The sequence below is a fragment of the Sinocyclocheilus anshuiensis genome, unplaced genomic scaffold (genome assembly GCF_001515605.1).
Source record: "Sinocyclocheilus anshuiensis isolate Anshui unplaced genomic scaffold, SAMN03320099.WGS_v1.1 scaffold306, whole genome shotgun sequence".
Classification (NCBI taxonomy): Eukaryota; Metazoa; Chordata; class Actinopteri; order Cypriniformes; family Cyprinidae; genus Sinocyclocheilus; species Sinocyclocheilus anshuiensis.
Genome location: NW_015544175.1, coordinates 1,167,235 through 1,177,306, shown reverse-complemented (window position 1 = coordinate 1,177,306; position 10,072 = coordinate 1,167,235). Strand labels below are relative to the sequence as shown.

Sequence of the window (10,072 nt, the reverse complement as noted above, 5' to 3'; positions counted from 1 at the left end):
ACAAATACAGTATAAGAACCTGAATATTGTTAGGGAGAAAAACTACTGTTATGGATATAAATTGTCTTTACCTGCAGCACAGAGTCATTCACAAGATGCACACGCAATAAAGAGCTGCTTCGTCGTTGACAAGCGCTAGAAATCATTTGCAAGTTTTGTTTTCTACAATAGACTGCAAGTAAACATCCACCTCATCCAGCGCTATATATATCCCATTATTATTTCGGTGTGAGAAATCACTGCAAACATATAGTGTGTGAATGATCTGTCCGAATGAAGCAAACTAAGCAAACAATTTCAGACCTTTTTGCAAATCCGTTTGACCGATTACACCAAGAGAGTTATTCACGAATCTGGATTCACTTGTTCTGAAACTAAACAGCAGATAGAAAACATACAAGACTTGATTTATTATCAGAGAAAATCATTCTCAAGTTGGTATACATTGATCCCATTGACAAATAAGGATTTATCAGTGAAATATTTACCAGGACAAAGTGGTAGTTCACTGGGTCTTGTGCCTCAGTAAAAAGGGTCTAGCAGCACCCCTGAACCAGGATATTGCGTCCAAAAACCCAGCGTAGTTTCTTCTCAGTGCACCTTCATTTTAGCAATTCTATATGATCAAGACAAATTCTTTAAATCTGCTGTGAAATTTAATTGACAGGGAAAGAAAAAAAAACACAAATGAGTGGATTCCTAAATTTCTCCTCTCCTCCTGAGGCCAGATTTCCAGCTAGCCTGCTGGTTTAAACGAATATCCGATCGATTCTGAAAGAGAGGCAGGATTTCTGCGGAGCACAGATGCTATGCATAATTCTCCCTCAGCAAAAGCAAATGCATTATCGTTAGTTCTTTAATCAATTCAAAAACAACAAGCTCTCCGTTAAAGAGATTGGATATGCATTCATCCTCTCTTCAGGCTTCAAGTAAAACAATATTCAGTAGACACAAGCTAAATAACTGGCTGAGATTTCCCCAGTAACAGGTTACGAAGTGTGACAGACACACACATACATACACACAAACAGGACGGCACACATATGGCATATCACTGAGAGGCAGACTTTGTTTCAGGCTAAAGATATTCTGTTCAGCTCATGTTGGCAACATCTACTCCCTCAGCCCATCGCTCCTTCACTCCTGCCCTCATTCTCCACTTATAGCCCGCTGCCCCACTATCCTAAATTTCCAGCATCAGAAAAAAAGCAATCGGTACAGATGACAGATTGTCAGGCTCAGAGAGCGGGAAAATTAGGCGGGGGATGGGTAATGTCAAGGAAGGGGATCCCACAAATCGTCTAGAGAAAAAGTGGGTTACTGGGGCTGCTGGGATTGGTGAACAACAATGTGGTGGAGACAAGACTGGAGAGACAATGGTGATGACACGTTCTGGGCCAAAGAAAATGTGTGTGTGAGTGTTAATGTCTGGTATTTCTCAACCGTACTTGTCAGTACAGTGTCAAAGTACATACTAACAAGGCTTGCGTGTCAGTACTAAGTTTTAGGTGGTGGAAAATGCCTCAGAATACCAAGATATGACATACTTTACTGTGATCGTACAGCATTGTTCCACCAATATGAGTGTGCTTGATTACAGTATGCATATAAAAGCCTGGTTATAATGTTTTTCTCTGTAATTTTATTAATAACTTCGGCCATAATCAAAAGAAAATGTACATAACCATCTATTTTTAATAACATAATTTAATGCCTGCTTTCCATGGGCAGTAAAAGCACATTATTTATTGTGCCAGACAAATTACATAACTTGCCTCTTTTCTGTGAAAATTGAGTTCATTTGCACTAAAAAGAAGGATAATTCATTGAACGCAACACTATTTCATATTAATCATCTGTTAAACTTGTTTTTGGGATGTGAAATTTGCTGCAGTCATTTGGTGAATTCGCCCAAGTCTGTAACATCAACAATGAACTTTCCCAAGCCTTTAGAAACCTGTCCCACTTGTTTTCATTCATTCACACAATCGCCCCGCTTTCCATATTAACGGTTCAAACTGACACACCTGACACAACATGTTGTGCATGTTGAGGACTCATGATTAACAGTCTGACCTGTAATAGTCACACAAAGAATAAGCAGTAAGGAGTGTATGTGAAATGAATAAAAATGTGTTGAACGCACACTACAGGAACTAGCCTACTAAATCGAGTAAATATTAAACTAGATTATTAACAGGAAAGGCAGAATGTTAGAAAAGATTGTGTCTCATTCAGTTACAATGTGCTTGACAAACTCATAACCTACAGCACAAAGGTAAACCTGCTAAAAATTAACTTTAGCTTTGCTTCAGGTACAAACTGATTTTCAGAATGACTTGTTAGTGTTGGCCAGCACAAGCTCTGTAAAGGGTCCAGTCGGCCAATCGAGCCTCACTGAACATAAAGCATAAATGATCCCAGCTGCAGCCTACAGCCTCTAATAGGAAAACAAACAGAGCATGACCATATTTACTGGCGCTAGACAGTGCCTATGTGCACAAGCACACACATATACACAGCTCTCCCATTACTTAATGCAAACCTTGCAGCCAAAAATGGAGACTGCAGTTAATGTGGATGTATGGCTTCTGGACCACAAGCAGAGCAGTCATAAACTTGATTTGTATAATTAAAGTAACAGACAGAATATAGAATCAAATATTTGGAGGTGGCATTGAAGCATCTCCTATGAGTCAAGGTTAGAAACAAGCTGATGATCATCAACCATAAGCAGGAACAAAAGGACAAGTGTCTCCATGCATCAACAACTGCCCGTAAGGCATACTAATGCAGCAATGATAACAAACGACTGCCCAGCTGGAGGGAAATAAATCCATCAAAAATCAAATGAGGGGATGGTTGATACTGTGAACACTAGAGAAGGTTCATGTGTGAATTATAATGCATCGATTAGGCACTCGCGTGAGACAACCTCAGCAAGCACGTGCTCGCTTATTGCATTTGTACGCAGGCAAAACCGTATGAAAAAGAGCTAGAGACCAACGCAATTTTCATAGGGCAATCTACGTTTATTTGAATAAAAACAGTTTTTTTTAACGCACTAACTGAAATACAAAAATATGGACTCCAAAAACAGAAGAGTGTTCGCTGCGTTTGTTGGTAACAATGAAAACAAAGGCTCGTGTGTTATCGCCTGTTGGGGTTTTAGAGAAACGATTGCAGCTGGACAGATGCTCAATAAAGGAGCACCACATTTAATATTTAAGCTCTGGAGTTCAGTCAAATTAGAGACATGTGGCAAGCCGTTTTATTCCTTTAAACTAACTATTATACACTTTTAGATTACCAATACTTATTTAAATTAGAAGTAGTCCAATAGTGACTAGTCTTTTTCGATTTTACTAGTACCCTAATTAACTACTACTAACTAGTATTTTGATAGTAGTTAGTCACATTGTAATAATGACAAGTAACTATTCCATGGTACAAATTTTGATATGATATGAACCATTAAACATATATGAACCATTAAACATTGACTAGTAACAATTCATTAGGTACTAGTATCCATTTTTAGTTTACTAGAAGCTACTAATCAGATACTAGTACCCATTGATCTCAACTGTTACAAGTAACATTCTTCATCTAACTAGTAACATTTGCTTTTGACAGATTTAATCAAACAGAAGTCTTACTAGTATGATTGTTAGTACGATGTTACTAGTAACAACTGGAATACACACTACTAGTAACTATCCAAATGTTGCTAGAACAACAGGAGACAGATACTAGAGACCGTTTGAATAGTTACTGGTGAATAAGGAGTATTACTAACAAAAACAAATGCTAGTTAGTCTTAAGTAATAAATGTCAAAACAGCTTGCCACAGACATATGAACGCATCGTGGTCACCATCTGCCGCAGCAGGGCTCGGGTGCGAATTTGAGGGGGCTGTATCTGTTCATGGGCGATCTGTGTTGAGGGCTCACCTTATGTTTTATCTTTTTCCTTTTTAAAGGTACAGGGTGACTTTAGTGGGGACATCGGTTCTCACAGCAAAACCAAAAGGGGCGTTGTCTTTGCCAAAACGTGTTCACACAAATACGCACAACCCTCCCAAAGTCCTGAAATAAATGTAAGCAGCCCTTGCCCAAGGCACGCAGAGAGTCCCAAGCACTCATTCCTTCCCGGTCACCAGCGACAGCTCCTTCAGAATGCCACTGGCGTCCACGCGCCGTCTCTCGCGTATCATCTCCTCCAGGCTGCGGAACATGAGCGTGTGCGCGGTGCTCTCGGACAGGTGCACCTTCAGAAAGTAGCGCTGCTCGACCGAGTGCGCCTCGCCGCCCGCTTTAAACTCCCGCTTGCCGAAACGGCACCAGGCTGCGAAACTTGCCGAGTTCGTCCAGCAAATCTCGCCGCTGCTGAGCCCCACGTGCCCGCCCGCGTTCTGCATCACCAAATCAGCTGGCAGCGGTCGGTAGCGATACCTATTGTTCACTATCCTGCCCTGCCGACCGCAGCTGATCTCAAACAAGCTGTCCTTGCGGATCTCCCCCTTGTAGAGGTGAATAACCTGGTCCTCCCCTTCAAAGATCGCCCAGTGCGGGGGTTGTGCGTTGGCCACTAACTCCAGTAGATCCCCGGGTTTGCACATGGTCAATAAAGTTTTCACCGAATAAACATTCAGGTCCTCGTTCTCTCGCAGTTTGGAGTATATACATTCCTGGCAGCAGAACGCCGAGTACTCGATCTCGTTGAGCGCAACCGGACCGTCTTTGCTCGGGCTGTTGTTGTCTTTAAAGCTGTCCGACTGCGATCGTTCGTCCAGCTCTTCCTCCTCATCGGAAAAGAAATACGCCACGCCAACACGCAACTCGTCCTTCTCGATGCCCGATGGATCCCCGGTTGGTAGCTCGCTGTAGTTCAGGTGGGTGATCCGGTCCAGTTGGTTTCCCATCAATAACAGGGCAGAGAAGAGACATGGAATACTGCTTCTGAAATACAAAAGGGCCATGTGAGTGTCATACTAGAGAGGCGGACTAGAATTATTCTGACGCGCCCAAAAATGCTGTCTAGGTACACAGCCATAGTAAGTCACCTCACAACACAATAAACCACGCGCACCTGGGCGCGTAAACAAGCCAGTCGCGCAGAGCGCGGCACACAGAGGCAAAGGGCGAGTCATTGTTGAACTGCTCACGAAGCTCTTGTTAATAAGTTCACAACACAACACCGCGAATGGACGCGTACCTGCGTATTTCCCCACGACAATGGCTAATGGTCCTTTCTCTCCATCGGTGCTAGTGCTGTGTGTATCCCGTAAGGTCTCCAAAACAAAACGCGTTCGCCTCCCCCTTACGCGTCCTCCAAGGTACACTGGATTCCCTAACACTTTGCACCGCCGCACTTTAAATAGTCTAGAAAACTCCGCCCCGACCAGCAGAACCTGCCCTCCTGATGGCAATTGGTTCAGAGCCCTCATGAAAAACTTAAACCTTTGCTCAGAGGCTTATAATATTACAGCTGTTTGTGTTGTTCACAGCCTTCAAGACTCAAAGGGTTTGTCAGATTTGTCAAATGTAACAATAGTAAATCTAGGCTTGAAATGAGAGATTAGAGGTTAGAGATTCATTATAAGGACATGTGGTTTCTGAATGCTTGATTAGCTCTGTCAAAACAAGTTAGAGCTTTTGTATGCTGGTGGAACACTTTATTGGTGCTGTTTTTGTGTTCAGTCCATAATGTTGGTATAATGTTGATTACCAATGACCACAAAAATAATTTTGACTTGTCCCCCATTTTCTTTAAACAAAGCGCAAAATTGAGGCACTTACAATGAAAGTAAACTTGGTTTACAAAATAAAACTTACAATTTTATAAACGCATACTCTTTCTTTAAAGCCTACGTATTATTTAAGTGTGATGTCATGACAACTAAGTTACGAAACTGGGTGTAATTTTGAACACAGAAAAGGCATTTTTTATGAATTTACGAGTAACACTTGACTATACAATAAGGTCTCATTACTTAATATTGGTTAATACATTAACATTAAATGAGCAATACATGGTATTTATTCATCTTTATTAATGTTGTTTAATAAAAAATAAAAATAAAAATCAACAAAAAATAAATCATATTAACAGACAGCTTTTAATTTAAATAATGTATTAGTAAATATTTAAATTAGTATTGATTAATACATTCTTTAGAAGTAGTTTTCACTGTTAGTTCATGTTAACTAATGTAGTTAACTAATGTTAACAGATGCAACCTTATTATAAAGTGTTACCTATTTACAAATGGGCCCCATTCAGTTCTTTTGTAAATTCCTCACTGTAACCCAGATTATTATTTTATATATATATATATATATATAAAAGGAGGGACAAGATCAAATTCATTTTTATGGTAATAAGCATTATGCCACAAATGCTGTGGACTGAGCTTATCTTGCATTGAACCGGGTATATTCATAACATGACCTGAATCTATATCATAGGATAGAAGCTGTTTTTCTGTCAAGTCTTACGTGGTCCTCAGAATCCTTCATTTATCTCCCTCACACACAAGGACATATATAACACACACGCTAGCTGTCATGAGACTCTGACAGTCAAGTGACTAAGTCCTTGCAGCATCGTCCAGCCATTCATAATCAAGAGTTTGCTGAAATGAAATTCCAGCCCTCATGCACAAACGCATGCACACACACATACACAGTATTGACAATCAAGGCATTCTCACTACCATAATATGCCACACACAGACACATATTCCCACACAAACAAGGCACTCAAGTGGCAGGCTTGAAGTTGGAATGATTTAGATTATAATTATTCTGCAAAGACGGATTCAATTTTCCACCTATGAAATGGATTGCCCTTGTGTCTCAGTAATACACCCATCTGTGGTTATGTAGTCTGCATGCATGTTTAATATAGATGCTCTACCTATGTGTGTGATGGTGAGAGAGAGAGAGAGAGAGAGAGAGAGAGAATCTATTTGAAAGGCAGATGCAGAGGACCCTGAAAGAATCCTGATGCTTTGGCACACACACATACATCTACATACACACTCAGGTACACAGCGTACATCAGGTGTCAAGTGTGTGAATACTTGCGGTGCGTGTGCGAGAGAGTGACAGAAAAGAAATGGAAGAGAAGGATGTGAGGGAAATAAAGGGACAACACACAATATCCACAGGACTTCTACACTTTTCTTCGAAATATAGAGATGGTCCGTATTTGCAGTAAACAAGCATGCTGTAATCATATAAGAACACCAGGGAAAACAAGTCGAGCACAAACAAAGGAGAGGAGGAAAGAGGCATGAGAGGAGTGGAGGAATAGAAACCAGGAGTAATGGCTTTTGGTAACAATGACCATGTGGCAATCTTGCATTCAATATATCTAGCTGAAGGCTTTGAGAAAGCAGTATTTTATGGGCTTCATATAAAACTCTGCCAAGATAACTAATCATTCCCTCTATATGAGTTTAGCAGTTGGTGTATGTGAACCCATTTTGCAAGCATACAGATAAACACACTTGAATCTATTTTCTGCTCTAGCAGGTATAGAGTTTTTACCTGAAAGAGCTTCTTTTGTTGTTATTCCATAGAAAAGTGCAATATATACAGGGGTCCAAAAGCTTGAAACTATATTAAAAATATGAGATTTTGTTTTCCATTTAAACTTTGGGGACAAAAAAGATTGAGGATTTTTAAAAAGTTAAAACAAGAAACATTCTGAAGAAAAAAAATGTTACGGATTATTTTATAGGTCACTCATCAAATAAGTAAATTTGTGACCCTGATCATGTGACTCTCTGTACAAATGGTCAGATGTACTGTATGTAGCTATGTAGCTACTTTAAACTAAATTGAAACTGGGCAGATGTTTTCCTTCCATTAAGTATAAGATGCTCTTTGATTTATTCTCACATCATGCTTGATTACGATCATCAGGTTTTACACAAACTCGTGTAGTTCGAGTGCTGTCATTACAAAAAACAAACAGACAAAGAAGTCACCCACCTGGGCTGTAAATGTGAGTTTGCTGTCTTTTCCAATTAACAGTGTGAAATAATGTCAAGAAATGTATCTTGCTGAGTTTTCCTCGCAGCCATACAGTGCAACCAGTGTGTCCGGATTTACAAACAAATGACTCTTATGAGTCGGTTCTTTTAGCGAAACAACAACATACAGCGTGACCAGCAGTATGATTTGCGAACAAAGGGCACGTGTGAGTTGGTTCTTTTAACTTGTTTTAAAATTATTTTGTGATCAGATAACTGGACCACATATAGAGGTATTCAAAATCCACTTAACCACATACATTTTTAAGTGGAAACGTTACACACTGCTTTTCATTGTTCTTATGTGTAAATGTACTAGATCAGGGGTGTCAAACTCAATTGCTGGAGGGCCGGAGCCCTGCAGAGTTTTGTTCCAACCCTGCCAAAAGCCCTTATATTCTCTTGCATGTTCAAAAAAGCACGCTTTATATATCAGTTTGTCCTTAGCTCAGTCACAGATTTTTTTCATACTTCAAGTGGTTCCTCAGAAGCTCTTTAGAGGGAATATTAATTAAGATTCTACTAGAAATGGTGTTGTCGGAAATGCAGACTTTGGGTGCCCAGGATGAGATGTGTCTGGCTTGACCTAAAAATATCCTCTGCTCTTAAATTCTCTGTCACAGACACACAACAATAATATTGCCAGTCAGTCTCTTTCAGTCATGAGTCACAGGTTCTGAGATCCGTGGGTGAGCATTCCAAACCGCGCCTGTTCTTTAAGGGCCCTGACCCTGCTTTAGACCGTACAGCGAGTTCAGCTTCCATGCCAAAATGACAATTTAATCCTCACTCTCGCAGGACACCACAGATACTTTTTTTAGACCTGCAAGAAAGAGTTGTGTTTTTGAAATGGCATTCTAGATTGTGTTCCCACATCGGGTGGAGAGAGGGTATTGACAGTTCTTTCACACATTTCCCTTATGGCCCTTTTGTAGAACTCCCACAACGCTGTGCTATTGATGGAGCAGCTCACTGACAGTTCATTCTCCTCTTCTCTGCTTTCAGCACTGCCATCCTTACTCACCCCCTCTTTTTTCCACACTTCGATACTATTAGTAGGCCATGCTCCCTGAGCCTTTATCTGAGAGGAGTACGCTCTCAGCCCTACACCCTATCACTGCACAAATAACTATTATCAGGACTGGTTTCCTGTTATGGGCCAGCTGGCTTCCATGGCATTTCATATGAGATTTTTCTTAACATCACTGAAACTTTACAGGGCACCAGCCCCGCACTGTCATATCCTGTCCTGCTGTGCTTCGAACCCAGAGTTTTGTGCTTATCTGCCACCGAACCCATTAGAAAGCCTGGTGAGGAGCTAATGAAAAGCGAGAGTTCAAAATGACTGGTCATTCAGAGAGAATGAGCTAATAACTAGCTGTCAGACAGAAGGGTTAATGCAGAGGCTGAGGTGGTGCAAGGAGGTTTAGCAGATAGACGTTTTCTTCTGAGAAAGTATGTCAGACTAACAGAGGATGTTAAATTATAAGCTTTGGGTTGAGGCCGGTACAATGATTAAATACATTTTCATGTCATCTGCCAAATGGAAAGTGTCTGAGGAAAAAACAGCAAGATGGCATTTTAAGCAATCCAGCTGAGCTGTGGCTTTTTGGATGTTGAAGAGTGAACAACTTTACTAAGCGCTGACAGGAACTGGTCATTTGTGTTTTCTGTTAGGCTTTTCAGCAATAATTATATTGCCAGTTGTTGGTCAGTGCACTTGTTTACCTTCAATCACTGTACTGAATTTTTCTCTGACACCTGTCTGGACTTTTTAACACACTGACACGCAAGCTCTGGTTGAGGTGGATTGTGAAACAGCATCTTCCGTAGTAAATCTTGCAGGATTGTGCGCCATTCCGAATTAAATTGAGAGCCTTTTGAATTTCAACTAAATATCTCAATTGACTTTAAGGTAGCAAACATGATGCAGAATTGGAATTTGTATATATAATATTATAAAATAAATATAAAATTAGTTTGAGAAAAATTAATTTAAAGGGGTCATATGATGCGATTTCAATTTTT

The 10,072-nt window shown here is 40.3% G+C and overlaps 1 protein-coding gene across 2 annotated transcripts; it reads right to left on the bottom strand.

Annotated features, from left to right (window-relative positions):
- Positions 1 to 968: 968 nt before the first annotated feature.
- LOC107696133 (protein FAM84A-like) lies at positions 969 to 5,340 on the bottom strand. 2 transcript variants are annotated; one of them, XM_016496322.1, is made up of 2 exons: positions 5,234 to 5,340; positions 969 to 4,964 (listed from the first exon to the last, which is right to left on the bottom strand). In XM_016496322.1, the coding sequence occupies exon 2, from the start codon at positions 4,922 to 4,924 to the stop codon at positions 4,142 to 4,144; it is 783 nt and encodes a 260-aa protein (XP_016351808.1). In that variant the 5' UTR covers positions 4,925 to 4,964; positions 5,234 to 5,340; the 3' UTR covers positions 969 to 4,141. The 2 variants fall into 2 exon arrangements, with proteins under 2 accessions (XP_016351808.1, XP_016351807.1); XM_016496321.1 differs by having other exon boundaries at positions 970 to 4,961; positions 5,218 to 5,340.
- Positions 5,341 to 10,072: the final 4,732 nt, after the last annotated feature.